This window comes from Choloepus didactylus, chromosome X (genome assembly GCF_015220235.1).
Source record: "Choloepus didactylus isolate mChoDid1 chromosome X, mChoDid1.pri, whole genome shotgun sequence".
In the NCBI taxonomy this organism is placed as follows: domain Eukaryota; kingdom Metazoa; phylum Chordata; class Mammalia; order Pilosa; family Megalonychidae; genus Choloepus; species Choloepus didactylus.
The window spans coordinates 20,067,875-20,095,678 of NC_051334.1; the positions used below are offsets into that span (position 1 = coordinate 20,067,875).

At 40.3% G+C, this 27,804-nt stretch overlaps 1 protein-coding gene across 1 annotated transcript in view; it reads left to right on the top strand.

Annotated features, from left to right (window-relative positions):
- SMS (spermine synthase) overlaps positions 1-27,804 on the top strand; it is a 63,343-nt gene that overhangs the window by 22,204 nt on the left and 13,335 nt on the right. Inside the window, exons 2-9 of the mRNA XM_037821440.1 lie at positions 2,156-2,276; positions 5,353-5,446; positions 6,040-6,104; positions 15,698-15,873; positions 16,593-16,747; positions 17,228-17,317; positions 22,228-22,342; positions 23,166-23,245. Coding sequence (XP_037677368.1) covers positions 2,156-2,276; positions 5,353-5,446; positions 6,040-6,104; positions 15,698-15,873; positions 16,593-16,747; positions 17,228-17,317; positions 22,228-22,342; positions 23,166-23,245 — 896 coding nt within the window. The remainder of the gene's footprint in view (positions 1-2,155; positions 2,277-5,352; positions 5,447-6,039; positions 6,105-15,697; positions 15,874-16,592; positions 16,748-17,227; positions 17,318-22,227; positions 22,343-23,165; positions 23,246-27,804) is intronic.

Sequence of the window (27,804 nt, forward strand, 5' to 3'; positions counted from 1 at the left end):
AGTCTTTCCCCTAGGGCTGGGAACAGGAGCAGCATGGAGGCCTGCTGTCCGGAGGGAGGTGAATATGGAGTGAGGTGGGCAGTAGAGTGGACAAACACATGCTGAGCCCCTTTGCTGACAGCGTCCTCCCCGTACCCCTTTCAGACCCACTCAAGTGTTCACATGGGCCTCATGGCAACACAAATGAACTAGGCATGTGGATGAATGAGCTGTCTACTGCCAGAAACACATTCAGACTTGGCACAAATTTTTACCGCACTGCGGTATAAAAACATGGTATAGAAACAAGTGACACTTCAGATTTGATTTCTTTTGTAACGTTGCATCTTCAGTTTGGAACCTGGCCGGCAGGGCCTCCATTAGCCCACATGGAGCCTTTGTGCTAATTGTGCCAGTTAGAAAAAGAGGAAGGTTGCCCTGCTGGGTTTGGCCGGCAGTCAAGGTCTTTGCGTGAAGTAGATAAAGGCTCCCCTTTCTCTGGCCCCAAGTTGACAGTTAGCTCTAGTTCAGCCCCTGAGCCCGTGGTCCTCGTTTCCTGCCTGGTCTGGCAGGTCACACACGTGGCCCCCCCTGCACCTTTCCCTTCACCAGTGTGGGCAATTTGTTTTCTGTTTCATAACGTGCCAACAGAATCCAGTCTCAAGTCCATTAACCAGGAGTGGTGATTTGTTGTGTTCACTCTCAAAAGAGAAAACATCTGTTTTAGCCAAGGAGGAATTGAATAATTACATGGTGGCTTTCCTGTGTAGGGCAAGCACTGCTGAGATACTTGGAGAATGTGGACCTCTGGCTGTCCTGCCCCACGGCTCACTCGCTTCCACAGTGGGCTGATCCCCTCCCAGTAGCCATTGACAAACACAAACTGAACGAGGTAGTTCCTTTTTATCAAAATTGAAATCAGACTTTTTTTTCCCCCATTTTTGTGAAATTCTATTTTAAAAGACTGCAGTTCCGGGAATGTAATTCAGGCCTTCCCTTTTAATCTCCTGAAACCCATTTCAGAATAGCGAAGCAAGCTAGATTATTTTCTGCCAAATGAGTGTCCCAGAGACCCACTTTTGCTAGGAGTGAGTGAGAATTTAATGATACTTTGGGCCCGCTCCTCGTGTTTGTAGGCGCTTGTATTGAGATAGGTGTGTGATGTGGCTTCTACTCCAGTAGTTTTTCCCTAAAGCTTGCCTTTTACCCGGAAGTGGCTTTAGTTAGTTAATTTTGGCAGTCCACAGGGCTTGGACCATCCGACCTGACCAAGGACCCCCTTATCCCTCTGTAGATTTTCAGCTAAGCCCTCACAGATTGGCCTCTCGGCACTGTAGTCTGAAAGGAGACCCCTTCCTTGGGGAGGGGCGTGGCATGGGGGATACATGTTGGTGATATTTATGGAGGGTTTCTCTAGTTCTTGGGGCTGTTGGAAGTCCCCTTGGTTTCCCTCTTCTTCCTTTCACACAGTTGGTGGGACTACACAGGTCTCTTGTCTGTTTGCCTGTTTTGGGGAGTGAGAGGGTTCATTTCTATAACCTTGACCTTAGTCCTACGTGGGGATGCCAAGCTTTGCTTGGGAGGGAGGTGGAGTGGGAGAGGGAAGATTGGCTTCTGGACCATGGGGCCAGGGAAGGGGATTTACAGATTGGTTCCATATGGAATTGTTGTTCAGTTTCTACCACTTAGAAATAGTATGTTCCTGAATCTCACCATATAATTTATTTTTTTTTCTGATTATAAATGGAATACATCCTTATTGTTCAGCACCTGGAAAATAATGCTTAAAGTTTTGAAGTCATTTATAATACCCAGTCATCCCATGGACATCCTCTTGCTAGAACTGTATATTCTGATTAATTAACTTATGTAAACTAAAGTAGAATTGCTTTTATTTTATTTGCCTTTTTCATCCTTGCATTTCTTTGATTTCCAGTTAGGCTGAATATTTTATGCTATGCTGTCTTCAGTTGGGTTGCTGTCTGTGTGCATCCTTGGCTCCGCTATCTGGTTGGTTTTTATGTTCTTATTGGATTACCTGGTGATCTCTGTAGCCTGGCCTTGCCAGGGCGAGAATGCTCATAGCCCGTGACAGGGGATGAGCAGTGCACACATTGGATTTCCTTTGGAACTTGTTTCATTCTGACCACCTTGGCTTCTTCTCTGCATTCTCCAGCTGATGGTGAGACCATTCTAAAAGGCCTCCAGTCCATTTTCCAGGAGCAGGGAATGACGGAGTCAGTGTATACCTGGCAGGACCATGGCTATTTAGCAACCTACATGAACAAAAACGGCAGGTGAGTTGGCCTTGAGCTGCTCTTCAGCTCTGGGCCCGGAAGGAAGGAGCCGAGAAGGGGGACCAAAGGGATGGGGGATGGGGCACACATCGTGAGGGGTGGTGGTCTGGTTATTGTTTTTTCCACCTTTCTTTTGCCATCTTTTGAGGACAGGGCTAGACTTCAGTGCTTGTCAACCCTAGTGACACAATAGAATCACCTGGGAGAGCTTTCATAAAATACCCATGCTAGACCCCACCCCCAAGATTATGCTGCCACTGGGCTCAGACATCAGTTTTTCTTTGAAAGCCCCCAGGTGGTTCTGTGTGACCAGGGCCAAGAACCACAGGACAGCGAGTGAACCTGCAGTTAGTTAAAACAGATTCCTGGGCCCCATCCCTGGAGTTTCTGATTCAGTAGGCCAGGGCCAGGCCTGAAATCAACACCCCCCCACCTTTGAGTAGCACTAATAAAAGTGGTCATCAATTCATGGAGTCTAAAGTAAAAGGCAGGATGATAAAGTCATTTGTGGCTTGGCAAGAAGCTGAGCTGATCCAAGAACTCAAGGTGATGGTGTTTTTTTGTTTGCTTGCTTGTTTTTTGTTTTTAAATTTAAGAACTTTAAAGAGGATATCGACTTTGCATAGTCAATATATAGATGAAAGAAGTAGATGTGTTCTGAGAGTGTGAAAAAGAACCTAAGTTAAGAAATGACCAATAACAGAAAATGCCAGTGACATAAGTTCTTTGTATTTTCTGAAATCTTGGTTTACATTATATCTTGACTGATTTTGTTCTGGTTTGCTAATGCTGCCATTATGCGAAATACCAGAAATGGATTGGCTTTTATAAAGGGAATTTATTAGGTCACAAATTTACAGTTCTAAGGCCCTAGAAGTATCCAAACTAAGGAATCAACAAGAGGATACCTTCACTGAGGAATGGTCGATGGCGTCCACCGCTGTCAGCTGGGAAGGCACATGGCTGGTGTCTGCTGGTCCTTTGCTTCTGGGTTGTGCTTCAAAATGGCTTTCTCTTCAGAATGGCTTTCTCCAAACTGTCTCTGGGTTTCTTTCTCTTAGCTTCTCTCAGCTCTCAGCTTGGTTCAAGAATTCAAGAATTAATGCCCTGGGGCATTAATTCTTGTTCTCTATCCTGATACCACTCAAGGATCACCCTACCCCTCTCTCCCAAGTCCAGACTTTTATCTTTAACTACATAGCAAACCTCCATATGTGTTTAGCAGGGAGCTCAAAGGTATTGCCAATTATTTCTTCCTTAAGGGTGGTGCAGAATGCTTCACCCCCCACCCCCAAACCCTCCTCTGCTTTCCTGTGCCACGGTCCTGCCAAGTTCATGGAGAGTCTCCCTAGTAGAGGTGCTGCAGCTGTCCTTGACCCACATACCTCCTGCAGACTGACACTCAACACCTTTGTTCAGGCACCTTTTCTTGGCTCTCCCTCCCGTCCCTCTCTTACCCTCCACACAGACGGTCCTCACTCAGAGGCAGGTTTTTCTCCACAGCAAATTGGAATTTATCACTCTGCCACCTCAGTGGGCTCCTCCTCACCCCCAGGTGAAGCCTTGACTCCTACCATCACCTAAAAAGGACTTTGCAGCCAGGCCCCTGCCTACTTCCCTACTACAGTTCTTGAAGTTTCTACTGTAGAATTTGCCATGCACAGGGCATAGAATTCTTCCCACATGGAGTTTGAGTGGCAAGAATTGTTTGGAAGTGATTTTTGAAATAATTTTAAAAAATGGCATGCCTCTCCTGAAACCCAACTTCTCCCCCAACGCATAGGTGTAGGGGAAGGGACAGCTGGCCACAAGCCTGGCTTCTGGGCACATGGTCCTTTTGTGAAACAGTGAGAACCTGAAGAAAGAGGGGCAAGGACCAGTTTTCTCTGATAACTTTTTGTCTTTCTCTATTTTTCTGTTTTTATTCCTAAGAGCTCCAGTCCCTAAGGTTGGTACTTGACCTTATTTCCTTTCCAGCAATCTCAGCATTCTCTGTGTTCGTGTAATTCTCTGGAGGGAGGACTCTGCTAGAACCACCCAGGTGGGGAAGAGGGGGCATTTTTCTTTTTTTTCCCTGCACCCTGGGCTCACCCCTCCTTTGTGCTGCTGGAGAGGGAAGGAAAGGTTTATCAGCTCATTCAGGGGGCAGAAGGGCCTCAGGGCCTGAACTTGATTTTTGAGGCCATTTAAGGGCTGAAGGTGAAGATTGTTAACCAGCTTTGTTATTTTAATCCAAGCACACTGCCTGCATTCTCTGAACAGAATTTGTCTTCTAGTTCAGTAATTTTCGAAGGATCCCTTAACCACAACTCATAAAGAAGTAATTTTGTGTCACAACCCTGTCTATATACATCTGCATATATAATACAAATAAATGCATGAAATTGAAACAGAAGTTTCATCAAACAATTACTAAGTCTTAATGCATATGATACACTTTAATATAGTCTGTCATAAAAAAAACAAACAGCTGGTCAGATCCACTAAAGTAGGAGTCAGGACTTTCTGTAAGGAGCCACAGAAGATAACTGTCACATTCTTCTTTTTATTTTAGCAACCCTTTTAACACTATAAAACCATTCGGTAGAAAACATGCTGCAGGCTGGATGTGGCTTGCAAGGCTGTAGGACTGTAGTTCGCTGTCTCCTGTACTGAATGGATTTAACCACCGCATGCTCTATTTCGAACTCTGCAGGTTAATGAGAACTCAGTTTGCTCTTTCCTACCCACTCCCCCTTTCTTTTAAGGCAGTGGTCACTAAACCTGGCAGAATCACTTGAGGGACTTTTTAAAAAACAACCAGATTCACAGAACTTGCTATTGAATCACCTTCTGGGCTCAAGAATATGTTTTGAAAACCTTAGCATTTGGTGACTCCCTCTAAATCATCCCTAAATGACTGGTAGCCCCCCCCCCCCACTAAGAAGAAGGCTCTTGTAAGAAAGCAGAAGGGTTGACTATGTAATTTAGGAAAAAAAAGAGCAGTGGTCTTTTTCTCTTTAATTAGGGAGGTAGCTTTTTTCATTTGAGTGCCATGGTACAGTCCCTCACCTTAAACTTATACTTTCCTTTGTAGCTTTGCCAATTTGAGAATTTACCCACATGGATTGGTGTTGGTGGACCTTCAGAGTTATGACAATGATGCAGAAGGCAAAGAAGAAGTTGACAATGTCGGGTTTTCACTTTTATTTACTTGCATGTTTAAGGGTCATAAAAACTGCTTGGTTTAATAATGTTGCTAAAAATTTCCCCCCTTAATTGCCAATTTCCAAGTTAACTAATTTTAAACTTTCATCCATTCAGATGAATGGTTTTAGAAGAGAGGTAGTTGTTCTTGGTCGTTTTCAGGAACCAGGCTGCAATCTTTCCCATGACCTCCCGAGTACTGAGTACTGATTTTACTTTCCACTGGAACGAATGTAAAAACGTTTACCAGGATTTTATATCCATATTATCCTATAGCCTTCCCCTTCCCCATTATTTGGTTGTTAGCTTAGACTGAGGTTGGGCTGGCGCCAAGAGGAAGAAGTTGGCGGTGGGAGTGGGGAATTGAGTCCGGACTAGAGGCTGCCGGTAAGGAAGGGGCAGGGGTGGTGGTGGTGGTGGTGGTTTACAGGTGCATTTGGGTATCTCGGATATGTGCCAATATTGCCCAGCTCTGTCAACATGACCTCAATCTCCTGATCTATAATTTAGATGTTCCACTTAGCTTTATTATATAAGATCATTGACTTTTCTCCCCCCTTCCCCTTTTTAATTGTAGCTCTTGAATAAAGTAGAAGAAAGAATGAAAGAACTGAATCAGGACAGTACTGTGAAGGTGAAGCGGTAAGTCTACCTCAAATGTCTTTTTATACTCGTTTAATGGTAAAATAATTTACATGGCAGTGTTGTCCCCTAGTAGCATCTGGTTAAGATGTGGAGAACATCATCTGGTTCTGATCCCCACCATGGCCTGAGCTGATGGCCACTCTCACCAACACAAGACAAAATGCACGAAGACAGACACGCAGGGAAGTGCTGAATAAACTGAAGTGGAAAGGAGATGTGGAGTAATTCCAGGGAGCTGGAGCTGTATGAAGTGCAGAGCCTGGGAGGGCTGCTGCCTCAGCAAAGGGGAGCTAGTGAACTCTTACCCACCAGTCCAGGAAAGAGAAAACGAAGCTTGTCTCTGCTCAGGGCTCTGGGATGCTCTAGGTTCCTGGTGTCCACCCTCAGTGAAGAGTGACTCTTATCCCTGAGTAGTGTGGGAATAAGTATTTGAGTTTGTCACTGGTGCTGCCCTCATGTCAGCAGCTACTGGCTAGTGTCCACCATATTGGACAGCACAGATATGGAACATTTCTTTCATGGCTGAAAGTTCCATTATATACAGTATTTACCAGTGGTGTCAGACTTTAAGAGAATGTTGACAGAAATAACAGCTTTGACATTTGTTGGAAGGGATAGGGTCTGGTAGGCTGACTGGATTTAATACCCTTGTACTGTAGAACACTGCGAGAACACGCAACTTGCACACTCTTCTCGTTATGTTCATGTTTGGCTTATATTTTGTCAAGCCCGTCTTCCAGGTCTGATTCCACCTATCATTTAGTGTCCTCTGCTGGTAGTTTCTGGTAAATTTACCCTATCAAAAATACTGAGTATTTACAAAGGGATAGAATTAGAAGTTCATTTTACAACCAATATAGTAATAATTGGTTCAGGCAAGAGTCTTCAGTGGATGCCAAGGCAACTGGTGAAGGTTTGTTGGGGGATCAGGACCATCATGCAGTTTCAGAGCACCACCCTACAGCCTACTTCATAATTTCAAAGGGAAAAAAGTTTCTTTTTTTCTTACAAATGGAGAGATCTGGTGGCTGGGGCTCTAACCAAGTGATCAGGCTTAGCCCAAACTTAGCATCACCAATCATTGGACAGACACATGTCTTGTGCCCCTGATGTATACCTGCGTAATATGTATCATCCTGAATCTAATCATGAAGAGAGAATCAGGCAAACCCACATGAGAGATTTTCTGCAGAACACCTGGTCTGGACTTTTCAGTGGTGTCAGTATTATGAAGCACTAGAAAATTAAATCAGGCTGAAAAAGGAAAATGAGAAAAAGCTGTTTAGAAGCAAAACAGCTATAAAGGACATCGTTGGGACAATTGGGGACATGTGAATGTGGATTCTGTACTAGATGATGGTTTTACATCCATGTGAATTTGCTTGAATGTGATAACAATGTGGTTGTGTAGGAGATCTTAAGAGATACCTGCTGAAGTATTGGGGGTGAAATGTGATGTCTACAGTGCCCATTTTATCTTTCAACTTTTTATTAGGGAAAAATTTAAAACATACCAGAAGGTGGTGGTGGTGGTTTTTTTTTTTTTTAATCATCATTTTATTGAGATATATTCACATACCACGCAGTCATACAAAACAAATCGTACTTTCGATTGTTTACAGTACCATTACATAGTTGTACATTCATCACCTAAATCAATCCCTGACACCTTCATTAGCACACACACAAAAATAACAAGAATAATAATTAGAGTGAAAAAGAGCAATTGAAGTAAAAAAGAACACTGGGTACCTTTGTCTGTTTGTTTCCTTCCCCTATTTTTCTACTCATCCATCCATAAACTAGACAAAGTGGAGTGTGGTCCTTATGGCTTTCCCAATCCCATTGTCACCCCTCATAAGCTACATTTTTATACAACTGTCTTCGAGATTCATGGGTTCTGGGTTGTAGTTTGATAGTTTCAGGTATCCACCACCAGCTACCCCAATTCTTTAGAACCTAAAAAGGGTTGTCTAAAGTGTGCGTAAGAGTGCCCACCAGAGTGACCTCTCGGCTCCTTTTGGAATCTCTCTGCCACTGAAGCTTATTTCATTTCCTTTCATATCCCCCTTTTGGTCAAGAAGATGTTCTCCGTCCCACGATGCCGGGTCTACATTCCTCCCCGGGAGTCATATTCCACGTTGCCAGGGAGATTCACTCCCCTGGGTGTCTGATCCCACGTAGTGGGGAGGGCAGTGATTTCACCTTTCAAGTTGGCTTAGCCAGAGAGACAGGGCCACATCTGAGCAACAAAGAGGCATTCGGGAGGAGGCTCTTAGGCACAACCATAGGGAGGCCTAGCCTCTCCTTTGTAGCAACCGTCTTCCCAAGGGTAAAACTTATGGTAGAGGGCTCAACCCATCAAACCACCAGTCCCCTATGTCTGTGGTCATGTTAGCAACCATGGAGGTGGGGTAGGCAAATACCCCTGCATTCTCCACAGGCTCCTCAAGGGAGCACTACATCTTTTTTTTTTTTCCCTTGTTTTTCTTTTTCTTTTTTTTTTTTTTTTAACTTTCCCTTCTTTTTTAAATCAACTGTATGAAAAAAAAGTTAAAAAGAAAACAAACATACAATAAAAGAACATTTCAAAGAGACCATAACAAGGGAGTAAGAAAAAGACAACTAACCTAAGATAACTGCTTAACTTCCAACATGTTCCTACTTTACCCCAAGAAAGTTACCTAATATAGCAACATTTCTGTGAACTTGCTCCTACTATATCCATCAGAAATTCACAGACCATAGTCATTCCTGGGCATCCCCAGAAAGTTAAATAGCTTATCTGTTCTTCTTGGATTATTGTTCCCCCTTCCTTAATTGCTCTCTACTGCTAGTTCCCCTACATTCTACATTATAAACCATTTGTTTTACATTTTTCAAAGTTCACATTAGTGGTAGCATATAATATTTCTCTTTTTGTGCCTGGCTTATTTCGCTCAGCATTATGTCTTCAAGGTTCATCCATGTTGTCATATGTTTCACGAGATCGTTCCTTCTTACTGCCGCGTAGTATTCCATCGTGTGTATATACCACATTTTATTTATCCACTCATCTGTTGAAGGACATTTGGGTTGTTTCCATCTCTTGGCAATTGTGAATAATGCTGCTATGAACATTGGCGTGCAGATATCTGTTCGTGTCACTGCTTTCCGATCTTCCGGGTATATACCGAGAAGTGCAATCGCTGGATCGAATGGTAGCTCTATATCTAGTTTTCTAAGGAACTGCCAGACTAACTTCCAGAGTGGCTGAACCATTATACAGTCCCACCAACAATGAATAAGAGTTCCAATTTCTCCACATCCCCTCCAGCATTTGTAGTTTCCTGTTTGTTTAATGGCAGCCATTCTAACCGGTGTTAGATGGTATCTCATTGTGGTCTTAATTTGCATCTCTCTAATAGCTAGTGAAGCGGAACATTTTTTCATGTGTTTCTTGGCCATTTGTATTTCCTCTTCAGAGAACTGTCTTTTCATATCTTTTGCCCATTTTATAATTGGGCTGTCTGTACTATTGTCATTGAGTTGTAGGATTTCTTTGTATATGCAAGATATCAGTCTTTTGTCAGATACATGGTTTCCAAAAATTTTTTCCCATTGAGTTGGCTGCCTCTTTACCTTTTTGAGAAATTCCTTTGAGGTGCAGAAACTTCTAAGCTTGAGGAGTTCCCATTTATCTATTTTCTCTTTTGTTGCTTGTGCTTTGGGTGTAAAGTCTAGGAAGTGGCCGCCTAATACAAGGTCTTGAAGATGTTTTCCTACATCATCTTCTAGGAGTTTTATGGTACTTTCTTTTATATTGAGATCTTTGGTCCATTTTGAGTTAATTTTTGTGTAGGGGGTGAGGTAGGGGTCCTCTTTCATTCTTTTGGATATGGATATCCAACTCTCCCAGCCCCATTTGTTGAAAAGACCATTATGGCTCAGTTCGGTGACTTTGGGGGCCTTATCAAAGATCAGTCGGCCATAGATCTGAGGGTCTATCTCTGAATTCTCAATTCGATTCCATTGATCTATATGTCTATCTTTGTGCCAGTACCATGCTGTTTTGGCAACTGTGGCTTTATAATAAGCTTCAAAGTCAGGGAGTGTAAGTCCTCCCACTTCGTTTTTCTTTTTTAGAGTGTCTTTAGCAATTCGAGGCATCTTCCCTTTCCAAATAAATTTGATAACTAGCTTTTCCAAGTCTGCAAAGTAGGTTGTTGGAATTTTGATTGGGATTGCATTGATTCTGTAGATGAGTTTGGGTAGAATTGACATCTTAATGACATTTAGCCTTCCTATCCATGAACATGGAATATTTTTCCATCTTTTAAGGTCCCCTTCTATTTCTTTTAGTAGAGTTATGTAGTTTTCTTTGTATAGGTCTTTTACATCTTTGGTTAAGTTGATTCCTAGGTACTTGATTTTTTTAGTTGCTATTGAAAATGGTATCTTTTTCTTGAGTGTCTCTTCAGTTTGTTCATTTCTAGCATATAGAAACATTACTGACTTATGTGCATTAATCTTGTATCCCGCTACTTTGCTAAATTTGTTTATTAGCTCTAGTAGCTGTATCGTCGATTTCTCAGGGTTTTCTAGATATAAGATCATATCATCTGCAAACAATGACAGTTTTACTTCTTCTTTTCCAATTTGGATGCCTTTTATTTCTTTGTCTTGCCGGATTGCCCTGGCTAGCACTTCCAGCACAATGTTCAATAACAGTGGTGACAGCGGGCATCCTTGTCTTGTTCCTGATCTTAGAGGGAAGGCTTTCAGTCTCTCACCGTTGAGTACTATGCTGGCTGTGGGTTTTTCATATATGCTCTTTATCATGTTGAGGAAGTTTCCTTCAATTCCTACCTTTTGAAGTGTTTTTATCAAAAAGGGATGTTGGATTTTGTCAAATGCTTTTTCAGCATCTATTGAGATGATCAATTGATTTTTCCCTTTCGAGTTTTTAATGTGTTGTAATACATTGATTGTTTTTCTTATGTTGAACCATCCTTACATGCCTGGAATGAACCCCACTTGGTCATGGTGTATGATTTTTTTAATGTGTCTTTGGATTCGATTTGCAAGTATTTTGTTGAGGATTTTTGCATCTATATTCATTAGGGAGATTGGCTGGTAGTTTTCCTTTTTTGTAGCATCTTTGCCTGGTTTTGGTATTAGATTGATGTTAGCTTCATAAAATGAGTTAGGTAGTGTTCCATTTTCTTCAATGTTTTGAAAGAGTTTGAGTAAGATTGGTGTCAGTTCTTTCTGGAAAGTTTGGTAGAATTCCCCTGTGAAACCATCTGGCCCTGGGCATTTATTTGTGGGAAGATTTTTGATGACTGATTGGATCTCTTTGCTTGTGATGGGTTGGTTGAGGTCTTCTATTTCTTCTCTGGTCAGTCTAGGTTGTTCATATGTTTCCAGGAAATTGTCCATTTCTTCTACATTATCCAGTTTGTTGCCATACAGTTGTTCATAATATCCTCTTATAATTTTTTTAATTTCTTCAGGATCTGCAGTTATGTCACCTTTTTCATTCATTATTTTGTTTATATGGGTCTTCTCTCTTTGATTTTGTCAGTCTAGCTAGGGGCTTGTCAATCTTGTTGATCTTTTCAAAGAACCAACTTTTGGTGATATTTATCCTCTCTATTGTTTTTTTGTTCTCTATGTCATTTATTTCTGCTTTAATCCTTGTTATTTCTTTTCTTCTACTTGGTTTGGGATTGGTTTGCTGTTCATTTTCTAGCTTCTTCAGTTGATCCATTAGTTCTTTGATTTTGGCTCTTTCTTCCTTTTTAATATATGCGTTTAGTGCTATAAATTTCCCCCTTAGCACTGCTTTTGCTGCATCCCATAGGTTTTGGTATGTTGTGTTCTCATTTTCATTCGTCTCTATATATTTAGCAATTTCTCTTGCTATTTCTTCTTTAACCCACTGATTGTTTAGGAGTGTGTTGTTTAGCCTCCAGGTATTTGTGAATTTTCTAAGTCTCTGATGGTTATTGACTTCTAATTGTATTCCATTGTGGTCAGAGAATGTGCTTTGAATAATTTCAATCTTTTTAAATTTATTGAGGCTTGTTTTATGCCCCAGCATATGATCTATTCTGGAGAAAGTTCCATGAGCACTAGAAAAGTATGTGTATCCTGGTGATTTGGGATGTAATGTCCTGTATATGTCTGTTAAATCTAATTCATTTATCAGATTGTTTAGGTTTTCAATTTCCTTATTGGTCTTCTGTCTGGTTGATCTATCTATAGGAGAGAGTGATGTGTTGAAGTCTCCCACAATTATTGTGGAAACATCAATTGCTTCCTTTAGTTTTGCCAGTGTTTCTCTCATGTATTTTGTGGCACCTTGATTGGGTGCATAGACATTTACGATTGTTATTTCTTCTTGTTGAATTGCCCCTTTTATTAGTATGTAGTGGCCTTCTTTGTCTCTCAAAACATCCCTGCATTTGAAGTCTATTTTATCTGAGATTAATATTGCTACACCTGCTTTCTTTTGGCTGTAGCTTGCATGAAATATTTTTTTCCATCCTTTCACTTTCAGTTTCTTTGTGTCCCTGTGTCTAAGATGAGTCTCTTGTATGCAACATATTGATGGTTCATTTTTTTTGATCCATTCTGCGAATCTATATCTTTTAATTGGGGAGTTTAATCCATTTACATTCAACGTTATAACCGTGAAGGCATTTCTTGAATCGGCCATCTTATCCTTTGGTTTATGTTTGCCATATTTTTCCCTCTCTTTATTAATATCCTTTATTGTACCCATACCGAATCTCTTTAGTACTGAGCCTTTCTCCAAGTCTCTCTGTCCTGTCTTTGTTTCTCTGTCTGTAGGGCTCCCTTTAGTATCTCCAGTAGGGCAGGCCTCCTGTTAGCAAATTCTCTCAGCATTTGTTTGTCTGTGAAAAATTTAAGCTCTCCCTCAAATTAGAAGGAGAGCTTTGCTGGATAAAGTATTCTTGGCTGGAAATTTTTCTCAGAGTTTTAAATATATCGTGCCACTGCCTTCTTGCCTCTGTGGTGGCTGCTGAGTAGTCACTAGTTAGTCTTATGCTGTTTCCTTTGTATGTGGTGAATTGCTTTTCTCTTGCTGCTTTCAGAACTTGCTCCTTCTCTTCTGTGTTTGACAGTGTGATCAGTATATGTCTCGGAGTGGGTTTATTTGGATTTATTCTATTTGGAGTTCGCTGAGCATTTATGATTTGTGTATTTATGTTGTTTAGAAGATTTGGGAAGTTTTCCCCAACAATTTCTTTGAATACTCTTCCTAGACCTTTACCTTTTTCTTCCCCTTCTGGGACACCAATGAGTCTTATATTTGGACGTTTCATATCATCTATCATATCCCTGAGGTCCATTTCGATTTTTTCAATTTTTTTCCCCATTCTTTCTTTTATGCTTTCATTTTCCATTCTGTCATCTTCCAGGTCACTGATTCGTTGTTCAACTTCCTCTAGTCTTGTACTATGAGTGTCCAGAATCTTTTTAATTTGGTCAACAGTTTCTTTAATTTCCATAAGATCATCCATTTTTTTATTTAGTCTTGCAATGTCTTCTTTATGCTCTTCTAGAGTCTTCTTGATTTCCTTTATATCCCGTACTATGGTCTCATTGTTCATCTTTAGTTCTTTGAGTAGCTGCTCTAGGTGCTGTGTCTCTTCCGGTATTTTGATTTGGGTGCTTGGGCTTGGGTTATCCATATCGTCTGGTTTTTTTATATGCTTTATAATTTTCTGTTGTTTTTGGCCTCGTGGCATTTGCTGAACTTGATAGGGTTCTTTTAGGGTTTGTAGACCTATTGAAGTCCTTATCTCTAAATTATCAGATCTACAGCTTCGTGGAGTACACTTTCTCTAACTAACCAGCAGGTGGTGTCCACGAGCCACCTGTTCTCCACAAGCCAGTTCTCCCCTGCTTAGCCTTTTTGGTGAGTGGGGGAGTGAGTCTTGTGGGGCCCAATTGGTGTCCCAAGCTTGCGTGTGTAGTTGGTGTTGCCTGCCCTGTATGTGGGGCGTGTTTCTGGGCAGTCGGGGAGGGGGGGTGGCCGTAACAATCAAATCTCCCTGGTGATCCTAGAGTTTTAAAGCTGCTGCAATAGTCTAATCCTTCAGTTCAGTCCTGCCACAGTTTGTCTCTGCCACTGACCCACAAGTCCTTGGTATTGGCGTATGGCTCCTGAGACTTGCAAGTGGGCCCCTCTTCCAGGCTGTGTACCCCGGGTCCTCTGTTGAGGGATGACTGTGCTATGTCACAGGTGAGTGCCGTCCCCCCAGGGCAGTTCTGGGCTGTTGGGCTGTGTAGGGAGGCTCCCAGTCTGCTCAAATGATGGCTGAATGGGGCTTTGTTTATTCACACTGCTCCACCTTCCCAGCTCTGGGACAATCAGCTGAGGTTGCAGGGAAGGCTAATGTCCACGCCCAGTTTTGTGGTGTGTGCCTGTTATTTGAAGCACTTCCGTCACACTGGGTTGTCTGGGGCAGCTCTGGGCTATGGGGCTGGCGATGGGCAGGAGTGTTTCCTGTCCACCAGGATGGTGGCTGTGAGCGGACACCCCCCTTTTCTTGGGAAGTTGTGGTGTTTAGTGAATTTTCTCCGCCAGTGGATTATTGCCTTTTGTCTCAGAGCTCTCTTAGTTCTGCTCTTGACTTGACGTGCCCAAATTGCAATTCTTTGAAGCTTTCTGTATTGGGCTTCTTAGAGTAATTGTTTTAGAAAAAGAAAAAAGGATTAAAAAAAAAAAAAGTGCCCTCCTCAGCGACCTAATGGGTTATTGAAATGCTAACAGACAAAGCAGCCAGGGCCATTAAGGAAAGGTCCACAGGGCAGAGAGATCAGCTTTTCTTCGGGATTTGCATATGCGCCTCAAGGCCTGAGCTCCGCCCTTCCCCTTTCTGTGTTCACCAGAACTCCAAAAATCCTCTTCTTTTATTTTGGAGTTTTTCGTGTTTTTTTTTTTTCTATACCTGTCTCCTCTCTGCTGGGCTGGCTGCTCTCAGATTCTCTGGTGTCTGGTCTCAGTCTATCTATGGTTGGAGTTTGGATCAGTAGAATGAGTTTCCGATAAGGGCTGCCACTGCAGTTCTCCCTTCTCCTTCCCGGAGCTGACAGCCCCTCCTCCCCCGGGACTGAGCCTGGCAGGGAGGGGCGCGGGTCCCCTGGCCGCAAAAACTTACAGATTTCGCTGATCTTAGCAGTTCGACATTTTCATGAGTGTTGTATGAAGTATGCCCAAAGACAGATTGCTCTGTGGTGTCCAGTCCACGCAGTTCCTGGCTTTCTACCTACTTTCCTGGAGGAGTAACTAAAACATACAGCTCACCAGTCTGCCATCTTGCCCCGCCTCCTCGGTGGTGGTTTTTTAAAGCGAACTCCTATGTACTGCAATTGTTGACATTTGGTGGTGGGCTTTTTTTTCCTTTTTTTAAAAAATTAAAAGCCCAAGCTTTAGATTTCTTTTGCACTATGCAGGAATCTGCCTGAGTTATGTGACTTTCTTCTGTGCATGCTTAACCCCAGGTCAGTTTGAAGGCAGCCTCCCCGTAGGCAGTGTTCTAGTAAGGCTCATTCGTGTTTCACATTTTTTCCAGATTACCTCCCATCATACGAGGAGGTGCCATTGACAGATACTGGCCCACTGCTGATGGGCGCCTGGTTGAGTATGACATAGATGAAGTGGTGTATGATGAAGACTCACCTTATCAGAACATTAAAATTCTGCACTCAAAGCAATTTGGAAATATTCTCATCCTCAGTGGGGATGTTAGTAAGTATTCCATCCCTGCCCTGCTCACGTAACTAAGTGGTGATGTGCTGGATTATGGTGTTTCCCTGACAGATAATCGCCATTGTGGACTTATCCAAGTGTGTCCTTGGCACTGCTGATTTTTTGAGATGCACAGTTACATTGTTTTAACTTGTAGATTGTCTCAGCTTTTGTGTATATCAGAGCCCACATAGACTTTGTCTTGACATTTCTTTTTCTTAGTGATGAGTGTTTGTTAGTATTTCAAAAGAAAATGTAATTGCTTTTTTAAAATCTTTTTGTGCAAAATTTCAAGCTTAAGTAGATAAAAAAGCATAATGAACTCACACATATGCATCAACAATTATCAACTCTTGGGCAGTCTTGTTTCACCTAAATCCCCAGTTCACGTTCTCCCTCTGATACTTTTTGAGGCAACTTTAAGCATCATATTTCATCTGTACAGATGTAATTGCTTTCAATTATTTGACATATCAGAACATTCTTAAAACAGAATTTTCTTGCCACTGAGTAACGTCCATTTATGAACAGAGTATGAAAAGACCTGAATTCTCCCCCTGAAAAAGATAACCTTGCACATTTTTTTGCTATTTTTAAGGATTGAAAGTGAAAATTTTAAATTTTAGTCTAGATTTCTGCACTTTTTGTTGTGGCCTGTGGTCAGGTATTCTCTGGTTTTGGTAGGTTCACTGTTTTCCATCTCTGTTTCTCCTTTCTAGATTTGGCAGAGAGTGATTTGGCATATACCCAGGCCATCATGGGCAGTGGAAAAGAAGATTACACTGGCAAAGACGTTCTGATTCTGGGAGGTGGAGATGGGGGCATATTATGTGAAATAGTCAAACTGAAACCAAAGATGGTCACTATGGTAGAGATATCCTTTGTCTTATAAGAGATCAGGTGCAATGGGCTTCTTTTATCTTACTCCTTTTTTGTCTTAAGACTTCAATTAATGTTACTATAAGCTCAAGGCAAATATATTATAAAGACTGCCTTGAACAGCTGTTTCATCTTGGTACCAGAAGCCTTTTGTGTGGCTACCAACGAGGCAGAGATAATCTAGTTGAGGATTAAGGAGCAAGTGACCTGGGTACCATGTCTACTGCTCAGCAGTCACCGAAATAGCCTCCCTGTGGTGTCTTGTGAGAAGAAAAGAAAATTTAGCTCCTTTTGAGTGTTCATGGTAACAAATTTAAAATATTGTCTAATTCATCAAATTTTTTTTAAGCCTGTGATGCCCAAATTAGTATTAAAAAACCTTTATGTTGGTTTTAACCTTTTCTAAGAATTACTGTTTCAGAATTTTTTGGTACATCCAAATTCAGGGGAAATTTCTCCTTAACCTATTTTGAACATTGACCAAATGGTGATTGATGGGTGTAAGAAATATATGCGAAAAACTTGTGGAGACGTCTTAGACAATCTTAAAGGAGAATGCTATCAGGTAATTATGTTTTGCAGGTAACATTTTTAAGTCAGCCAATAATACATAAATTATTGATCAAATACAAATTATTGATCAGAATTGTGCCTTCTTAAAACGCTTTAAGTATAATTGGTTAAGATGTGCTATATGTGTACTTTTATGAAGAGTGGGTGTGTCCATGTAATAAAAAGGAAGCCACCTACTCCAGATTCTCTGAATTCTCTGGTATAAAAGATGCCGTGTACCTTTTTACAACCTTGCCATCCCCACCGTTTGTGTGTCTACCCTGAATAATCTCTTTGAATCTGGGTATTTCAGTGGGAATTTGGGGTATATAACTAGTAGGTGTGGGTGATTAAAATGTCTGAAGTAGAAACTAATTTGAGCAAGTCCATTTCTGTCCTAAATTTGCTGTGCTTGCAAAGTGATCAATCATATTTATGTTGGGTACATTTTGTATTGCATTTTGAGGAGAGTATGTTTGGTGCCCATACCTACAGTACTTGTCAGGGCAAGATTTCCAAGCAATTGCATATTTACTTTTAACAGAATCTTAAAGGTAATACCTCCAGATTTATACACAATTAGATGAGTGCTTTAATTTGTGATACATAAACTCCTTAAATTCCTCCACCCCCATGGAATCTTCCCAAATGCATGTACATCCCAATTTGATTTCATGGTACATGCACATGAGCTTTTTTCAGTTGAGAGAGGAATTACATCCACATTAAAATACTGTTGTTCTATCAGCAAAAGGGGAAGAAAGATACATAAACTATTTGCAAGTTTAAAAAGGGGGGTGGTTGAGAAATAGGTGCTTCAGAGCAGATTTGCATCACAATGAGTTAAAAGCTACCATCGTTTGCAAAGAATGGGCCAGACCCTGCCTAAGGTGCTGTACATTTAATCTTCATGCCTGTATCTTGCTGGTATTATTTCTATTTTAGGATGGAGACAATGAAGCTTAGAGAGTTTAAAGGAAGTTTATTCAAGGTTATATATAGGGACACTTTAGAGAAGTGGTTCAGTCTTCGGGCCCCTTATTTGGCTTCCTTATATGGCTTAAGAAAAAAACATACCAACGCAAATAGCAGTAGACTTGGAGTTGTTATCTGTTGTAATTAGAGGCTGAATATATGTGGGAAGATGTACTAATGTGGGAAACCAACCTCTTGACCTGACAGCTGCTCTAGAGGCAGAACACTAAAGGCAGATTGTACCCTAGCCAGTCATGACATTTTAGGGAAGGAAAAAAAAAAGTGTTTTTCTTTAAAACCAGACTTTTGAGGATGCTTGGTGTTCCAGTACATCATCCTTCTCCGCCTTCTTTATGGAATCGCACAACTACTATGGTAAGCGTGGAAAATTCATCCTGGAGCTCTCAACGGGTGGTGAGGGTGGGCAGGCAGGTGTGGATTCCTCATCTGTGGGGCTGGAGGAGAGAACCCAGAGAACTGTTGCCTTCTCCTGGGGACAAGCAAGCCCTTGGCCTTTAAAATGCTACCATTAAAAAGACACCAGGTCTTTACAGCTGTTCAACATTTAAAAAGCAGGCAGTTACTTATGTTTAACAATTTTAGAAAATAGGCAAAGTTCCAAAGCTCCTCAGTTCCTTTTATGATAGAATAACCTTAATACTAAGACCACTAAAGGTAGTGCAAAAATAAAACTAAAGGTTGATTTTATACATGCATAGAATTTTTTAGTAAAATAATAGTACATGAAATCTAGCCGTTTATTTCAAGAATTATATATTATGGATACTCAAGTAGGATTTAGTTAACAAATATAAGGATATGAACCTTAAATCTGTTAGCATAACTCATTTATGGATAAAGGAGACAATAATATAATAACAGGTGACAAAGCACTTGAGACTATTTGGCATTCATTCTTAATAAAAGCTCTGTAGGGAAAATAAAATAGCAATAGAGGGAAAGTACCTAAGTGTAATAGGAACTATCAGAAACTTAAAGGTAATGTCATATGAAATGGCAGATTACAAAAGTCATTTCCACTAAAATTAGGAAGACGAGACATTAGCTAATGCAGTAAGGTAGGAAGATGAAATATAAATACAGAAAGAATCAAATGATTTGCAGATGATTTGAATGTTTGCTTAGAAAGCCTAAGAACCTCATCTAGAAAATTAGTTGAATTCATGAGGATTGGATAAAGTGATTAGAGAAAAGCAATAAAATTTTCTCCATGCTATGCTAAGTGCTAAACTGTTTGAATGGAAATAGGGGTGCAGAGCTCCTATTCAAAATAGTTACAACTGTTAAATACCTAGGAATAAATTTAAGGGGCATGGTATTGGAAGACTTGATGGGGATTCTGTTAAGATCTTATTGAAAGACATCAAATAAGCCATGAATATGTGGAGTTGCATGCTATATTTCTTGGATGGAAATATCAGAACTATATCTACTTCTTCCTAATTATAAGTAAACCAGTCAGAATCCCAAAGGGGGTTTTAGAATTAGACCACATGATTTTTAAAGTTTATTGGTAAAAATAAGTATCTAAGAATAGCCAACAGAAGAAAATGGTGGGAAATAATCACAGTGAAGGAGATTTGCCATATTGGTTTTTAATTTACATGAAAGCACAGTAATCAAATAGTATGTAGGATGTTGAACAGGAATAGACAAATAGATAAGAGGAATATCACAGGGACTTAGACACCTTTGAGTATGTAGGGACCATGAACTAATATATGGCCGAAGGTGCGTTTTAGTTCACCTCACGTGGGAAAAGAAAAGGAGGCCGTTTGTTTAATAAGTGAAGCCGGCACAATGGGCTTGTCCATCTGGGTGAAAACAAGGTTATCCTTGATTCATAACATAGAAAAATTTACTTCAGATTGCTTAAAGCTTTAGATCTAAAAACTAATACATTTAGGAAAATTTAGAGTATTTAACCTTGGAGTTGGGGAGACCTTTTAAAGAAAGACAAGAAATTCAGAAATTGAAATGACAGCATAGTACCATAAACAAAGTCAAAAACCCAACTGGGAAAACTACTGGTCACAAACATGACAGAGTTTATCACTTTAATAATGCAAAGATCCCTTACAACTTGATAAAAAATTATGTGAATTAAAAAAAATGTGTAACGCGTATGCACAGGTGATTCTCAGAAAAGTCACATAACCTGTGATCATATAACAAGATGGTGGCCTAGGAAGTGCATGTTAAAACATTAACAGCAACATACTTGGCAAAATGTAAGAAGAGGGACAACATCCAGTGCTGGAAAAAAATGTAAACAAATATGTTGACATACATTGCTGCTAGGAGAGTGAATTGCTATAAAAATTAAAAACTAACATACACACACACCTTTTGCCTAGGCAGCCCTATGTTTAAGAGTCCTGTCCACAGACATAAAGGCTAGGCATAAAGGCATCGACGCCAGGAGGTTTATTGTTGGTTTGTAAAGGCCTGGTCTTGGAGATGGACCCAAGTAGAACGTTTTTAGTGGAGTGGTTAAATAAATTTTCATGTAGAACGTTTTTAGTGGAGTGGTTAAATAAATTTTCATGTTCCCATGTTAGGGATTGTTTTAAGTATATATTATCGTTACCTGGAGGGATGTTAGGTGAAAAATTCCCAGTTTTATATTGATGCCTGTGACCACATTTAGGTGCTGGTGAGTGTTGATAAGAATCTACGAGCGTAGGTAAAAAGTAGGAGCATTATCTTTGCATAGTGGGACTTGTATGATGCATTAAGTGAAGCAAGTTATAAAACAATAGGTGTGGCAAAATCCAGTTTCTGGAAAAAAAATTGAAGATACATGTAAGAATACTCATAGGAAAAAGAAATTTCAAATAGGTTATTTTAAGGAATTGTGACAAATTTGATTTCTAGACTTATTTGTTAAATATGAATTTTTTTCACGTGAGCATTTCGTTTTGTTTTGGTAATTAGAAAAATAAGACAAGGAGAATAACTCTCATCTACTTCAGGGTGTGGCCTAGAGCTGGATGTGTCCCCAGTATCTGGCTTCGTTACTTCAATGATAAGTCAAACAGCAAACTTATTTCCTGTATTTACTGTATAGGATCTGTATAAGAATTCTAGCTCTTAACTGCTGTACTCTACTCGTTGGTAATAACTCTGTGATTCTGGGAGTTATTTCCATGGTATTATTACCAGCAGTGCTTGAAGTGTTAGAAAAAAATGGAAAAACCAAAAGTTAATAGTTCGAGGTAAAATGCAAAAGTAAGCCAACAACCACACTCCCCTTTGTCTAGTTTATGGATGGATGAGTAGAAAAATGGGGGAAAGAAACAAACAAACAGACAAAGGCACCCTGTGTTCTTTTTTACTTGAATTGCTCTTTTTCACTCTAATTATTATTCTTGTTATTTTTGTGTGTGTGGTAATAAAGGTGTCAGGGATTGATTTTGGTGATGAATGTACAACTATGTAATGGTACTGTGAACAGTCGAATGTACGATTTGTTTTGTATGACTGCGTGGTATGTGATATGTGAATATATCTCAATAAAATGAAAAAAAACCAACAGATAACAAAGCCATTCAGTGCTTAATATAAAAGAAAAATTAAAAGTAAAAGAAAATACAGATAGTAGTAGGAGAGGCATTATAGATTAGAATTAGTGTTAAAAGTATGAACTTGGCTTCCAGGTGGACCGAGGTCGACTTCCTGGCTCTGTTTTTTATTGGATGCCTTTGGGCAAGTTACGTAACCTCTCCTTAGCGTGGGTACTAATACTAGTACCTGTTGGGTTATTGTTTAGATTAAATGAGAAGGCGGGTAAAGCATATAGTAAACACTTAATTTTAACTGTTAACAGAAATGGATGAAAGCTTTTTTTCATGTGGCAAGAGCTGTGGACCTAAGCCCCAGCTCGTATGTATTGTGTCACGCATATATTTCTGTTCTCTCTGGAAGGTTCTAATAGAAGACTGTATTCCAGTACTGAAGAAGTACGCCAAAGAAGGGAGAAAGTTTGATTATGTGATTAATGATTTGACAGCTGTTCCAATCTCCACATCTCCAGAAGAAGGTAGATTCCAATTTTTTTTTTTAAACCAAGGTAGTGTTCATGGAAATGCTTCTCTTGGCACATTGTGAGGGTGAAAAGATCTTAGAGATTGTCTAGTTAATTTCCCTCGTTTTTAAAAGGTAGTTAAATTGATGAAAAATTATGGGATTTGCACCTGGCTTTAATTCCCATTCTACCACTAGATGAGCAAATTAACTCAATCACTTGAAACAAACATATTAAATAAAATTACTTGTAATTACATCGTTGAAACATTAGCTTGTTCAATAATTCATTTAAAGTATTTGATTTTTTAACCTGTACTGGGACAAACTGTTGTGACCTTTCTAAGCAACAACGGAGATAATTCCCCTTCTAAAACTATACACTTGAAATTACTGCTGGTTTGTGTTATCTGTGTTAAATGGTTTTTCTCTAAACTTGACTTCTTACTGAGTTTGCAGAATCTGGTCCCACTGGGTTTCTCTCAGGATGTTGCTGCTTCCCCTCTTAGTTAAAGCAGTTTTCTTTCAGATTTCAACCACTGCCTTTGTGTTGAATCTGTATTGGTGGTGTTAGAGCAGTGCTGCTAAAGAGTAAATACATATTGTTTAGTTTTGACCTTGATTGTGTGTGTGTGTGCGACACCTGATGTGATAGACATTACATTATCATTTGTGAACAAGTTCTCGAATATGTGGTCTTAAACTCATGGCTATTTTCTTCTTCTTTTTTTTTTTTTTTTTTTGGTATTGAGTATTAGTGTGAATGTTTGGTTTTAGGTGTTGTCTTTGAAATGTGCAAGCCCATGTTTATAAAACTAAACTTCTTTTTTGACATCCAGATTCCACATGGGAGTTTCTCAGACTGATTCTTGACCTTTCAATGCAAGTATTGAAACAGGATGGAAAATATTTTACACAGGTAGGCCATGTAACTGTTTTTTTCCAAAAATTGTCAATAAGAATTTTACATTTTGAAAGTTGAATGCATGTTCTTGAAATTTATGTGTATTAGGGGTGGACAGCCTAATCAGATTATGTTCTTTCAAAACGTACATTTGTAAATAGCTGGCCTTTTATTCATTGGGAATTAATGAGGTCTGTTGTGTCCAGTTACCTTGATCATCCTGATCAACCTTGGACTTTGGCTGTAGTACGAGATGCTGCCACCAGATGGAGATGCAGATTGTAATATTTTTTCCCTTGTTCTCTAGGAGATTTCTAAGTTGAAAAGCCCATTTAGATCCTGGGCTCTGGCAGGAGCTTCTGCCTCCACATGGAGACAAATTACCGTGTTTTTCTCACGGCAATCTCTAGGAGATTCTTAATTTTTAAAAAAGTTTGAAGGTTCTATTTCTTGATATATGAGAAAATATAAATAGTGTATTAAAATCCTTAACCAATTTTTGAGAATGACAGCAAAAGTAGCTGAATGTGGAGGCGGGGCAAGATGGCAGACTGGTGAGCTGTATGTTTTAGTTACTCCTCCAGGAAAGTAGGTAGAAAGCCAGGAACTGTGTGGACTGGACACCACAGAGCAATCTGACTTTGGGCATACTTCATACAACACTCATGAAAACGTGGAACTGCTGAGATCAGCGAAATCTGTAAGTTTTTGCGGCCAGGGGACCCGTGCCCCTCCCTGCCAGGCTCAGTCCCGGGGGAGGAGGGGCTGTCAGCTCCGGGAAGGAGAAGGGAGAATTGCAGTGGCTGCTCTTACCGGAAACTCATTCTACTGATTCAAACTCCAACCATAGATAGACTGAGACCAGACACCAGAGACTCTGAGAGCAGCCAGCCCAGCAGAGAGGAGACAGGCATAGAAAAAAAACAACACGAAAAACTCCAAAATAAAAGCAGAGGATTTTTCGAGTTCTGGTGAACACAGAAAGGGGAAGGGCGGAGATCAGGCCTTGAGGCGCATATGCAAATCCCGAAGCAAAGCTGATCTCTCTGCCCTCTGCACCTTTCCTTAATGGCCCTGGTTGCTTTGTCTATTAGCATTTCAATAACCCATTAGATCTCTGAGGAGGGCCGTTTTTTTTTTTTTTTTTTTTTTTTTTTTAAATCCTTTTTGCTTTTTCTAAAACAATTACTCTAAGAAGCTCAATACAGAAAGCTTCAAAGAATTGAAATTTGGGCACGTCAAGTCAAGAGCAGAACTAAGAGAGCTCTGAGACAAAAGGCAATATTCCAGTGGCTGAGAAAATTCACTAAACAACACAACTTCCCAAGAAAAGGGGGGTGTCCGCTCACAGCCACCATCCTGGTGGACAGGAAACACTCCTGCCCATCGCCAGCCCCATAGCCCAGAGCTGCCCCAGACAACCCAGTGTGACGGAAGTGCTTCAAATAACAGGCACACACCACAAAACTGGGCGTGGACATTAGCCTTCCCTGCAACCTCAGCTGAATGTCCCAGAGCTTGGAAGGGGGAGCAGTGTGAATTAACAGAGCCCCATCCAGCCATCATTTGAGCAGACTGGGAGCCTCCCAACACAGCCCAGCAGCCCAGAACTGCCCTGGGGGGACGGCACTCACCTGTGACATAGCACAGTCATCCCTCAACAGAGGACCCGGGGTGCACAGCCTGGAAGAGGGGCCCACTTGCAAGTCTCAGGAGCCATACGCCAATACCAAAGACTTGTGGGTCAGTGGCAGAGACAAACTGTGGCAGGACTGAACTGAAGGATTAGACTATTGCAGCAGCTTTAAAACTCTAGGATCATCAGGGAAATTTGATTGTTAGGGCCACCCCCCCTCCACGACTGCCCAGAAACACGCCCCACATACAGGGCAGGCAACACCAACTACACACGCAAGCTTGGTACACCAATTGGGCCCCACAAGACTCACTCCCCCACTCACCAAAAAGGCTAAGCAGGGGAGATCTGGCTTGTGGAGAACAGGTGGCTCGTGGACGCCACCTGCTGGTTAGTTAGAGAAAGTGTACTCCACGAAGCTGTAGATCTGATAAATTAGAGATAAGGACTTCAACTGGTCTACAAACCCTAAAAGAACCCTATCAAGTTCAGCAAATGCCACGAGGCCAAAAACAACAGAAAATTATAAAGCATATGAAAAAACCAGACGATATGGATAACCCAAGCCCAAGCACCCAAATCAAAAGACCAGAAGAGACACACCACCTAGAGCAGCTACTCAAAGAACTAAAGATGAACAATGAGACCCTAGTACGGGATATGAAGGAAATCAAGAAGACCCTAGAAGAGCATAAAGAAGACATTGCAAGACTAAATAAAAAAATGGATGATCTTATGGAAATTAAAGAAACTGTTGACCAAATTAAAAAGATTCTGGACACTCATAGTACAAGACTAGAGGAAGTTGAACAACGAATCAGTGACCTGGAAGATGACAGAATGGAAAATGAAAGCATAAAAGAAAGAATGGGGAAAAAAATTGAAAAACTCGAAATGGACCTCAGGGATATGATAGATAATATGAAACGTCCGAATATAAGACTCATTGGTGTCCCAGAAGGGGAAGAAAAGGGTAAAGGTCTAGGAAGAGTATTCAAAGAAATTGTTGGGGAAAACTTCCCAAATCTTCTAAACAACATAAATACACAAATCATAAATGCTCAGCGAACTCCAAATAGAATAAATCCAAAAAAACCCACTCCGAGACATATACTGATCACACTGTCAAACATAGAAGAGAAGGAGCAAGTTCTGAAAGCAGCAAGAGAAAAGCAATTCACCACATACAAAGGAAACAGCATAAGACTAAGTAGTGACTACTCAGCAGCCACCATGGAGGCAAGAAGGCAGTGGCACGATATATTTAAAATTCTGAGTGAGAGGAATTTCCAGCCAAGAATACTTTATCCAGCAAAGCTCTCCTTCAAATTTGAGGGAGAGCTTAAATTTTTCACAGACAAAGAAATGCTGAGAGAATTTGCTAACAAGAGACCTGCCCTACTGGAGATACTAAAGGGAGCCCTACAGACAGAGAAACAAAGACAGGACAGAGAGACCTGGAGAAAGGTTCAGTACTAAAGAGATTCGGTATGGGTTCAATAAAGGATATTAATAGAGAGAGGGAAAAATATGGCAAACATAATCCAAAGGATAAGATGGCCGATTCAAGAAATGCCTTCACGGTTTTAACGTTGAATGTAAATGGATTAAACTCCCCAATTAAAAGATATAGATTCGCAGAATGGATCAAAAAAAATGAACCATCAATATGTTGCATACAAGAGACTCATCTTAGACACAGGGACACAAAGAAACTGAAAGTGAAAGGATGGAAAAAAATATTTCATGCAAGCTACAGCCAAAAGAAAGCAGGTGTAGCAATATTAATCTCAGATAAAATAGACTTCAAATGCAGGGATGTTTTGAGAGACAAAGAAGGCCACTACATACTAATAAAAGGGGCAATTCAGCAAGAAGAAATAACAATCGTAAATGTCTATGCACCCAATCAAGGTGCCACAAAATACATGAGAGAAACACTGGCAAAACTAAAGGAAGCAATTGATGTTTCCACAATAATTGTGGGAGACTTCAACACATCACTCTCTCCTATAGATAGATCAACCAGACAGAAGACCAATAAGGAAATTGAAAACCTAAACAATATGATAAATGAATTAGATTTAACAGACATCTACAGGACATTACATCCCAAATCACCAGGATACACATACTTTTCTAGTGCTCACGGAACTTTCTCCAGAATAGATCATATGCTGGGACATAAAACAAGCCTCAATAAATTTAAAAAGATTGAAATTATTCAAAGCACATTCTCTGACCACAATGGAATACAATTAGAAGTCAATAACCATCAGAGACTTAGAAAATTCACAAATACCTGGAGGTTAAACAACACACTCCTAAACAATCAGTGGGTTAAAGAAGAAATAGCAAGAGAAATTGCTAAATATATAGAGACGAATGAAAATGAGAACACAACATACCAAAACCTATGGGATGCAGCAAAAGCAGTGCTAAGGGGGAAATTTATAGCACTAAACGCATATATTAAAAAGGAAGAAAGAGCCAAAATCAAAGAACTAATGGATCAACTGAAGAAGCTAGAAAATGAACAGCAAACCAATCCTAAACCAAGTACAAGAAAAGAAATAACAAGGATTAAAGCAGAAATAAATGACATAGAGAACAAAAAAACAATAGAAAGGATAAATATCACCAAAAGTTGGTTCTTTGAGAAGATCAACAAGATTGACAAGCCCCTAGCTAGACTGACAAAATCAAAAAGAGAGAAGACCCACATAAACAAAATAATGAATGAAAAAGGTAACATAACTGCAGATCCTGAAGAAATTAAAAAAATTATTAGAGGATATTATGAACAACTGTATGGCAACAAACTGGATAATGTAGAAGAAATGGACAATTTCCTGGAAACATATGAACAACCTAGACTGACCAGAGAAGAAATAGAAGACCTCAACCAACCCATCACAAGCAAAGAGATCCAATCAGT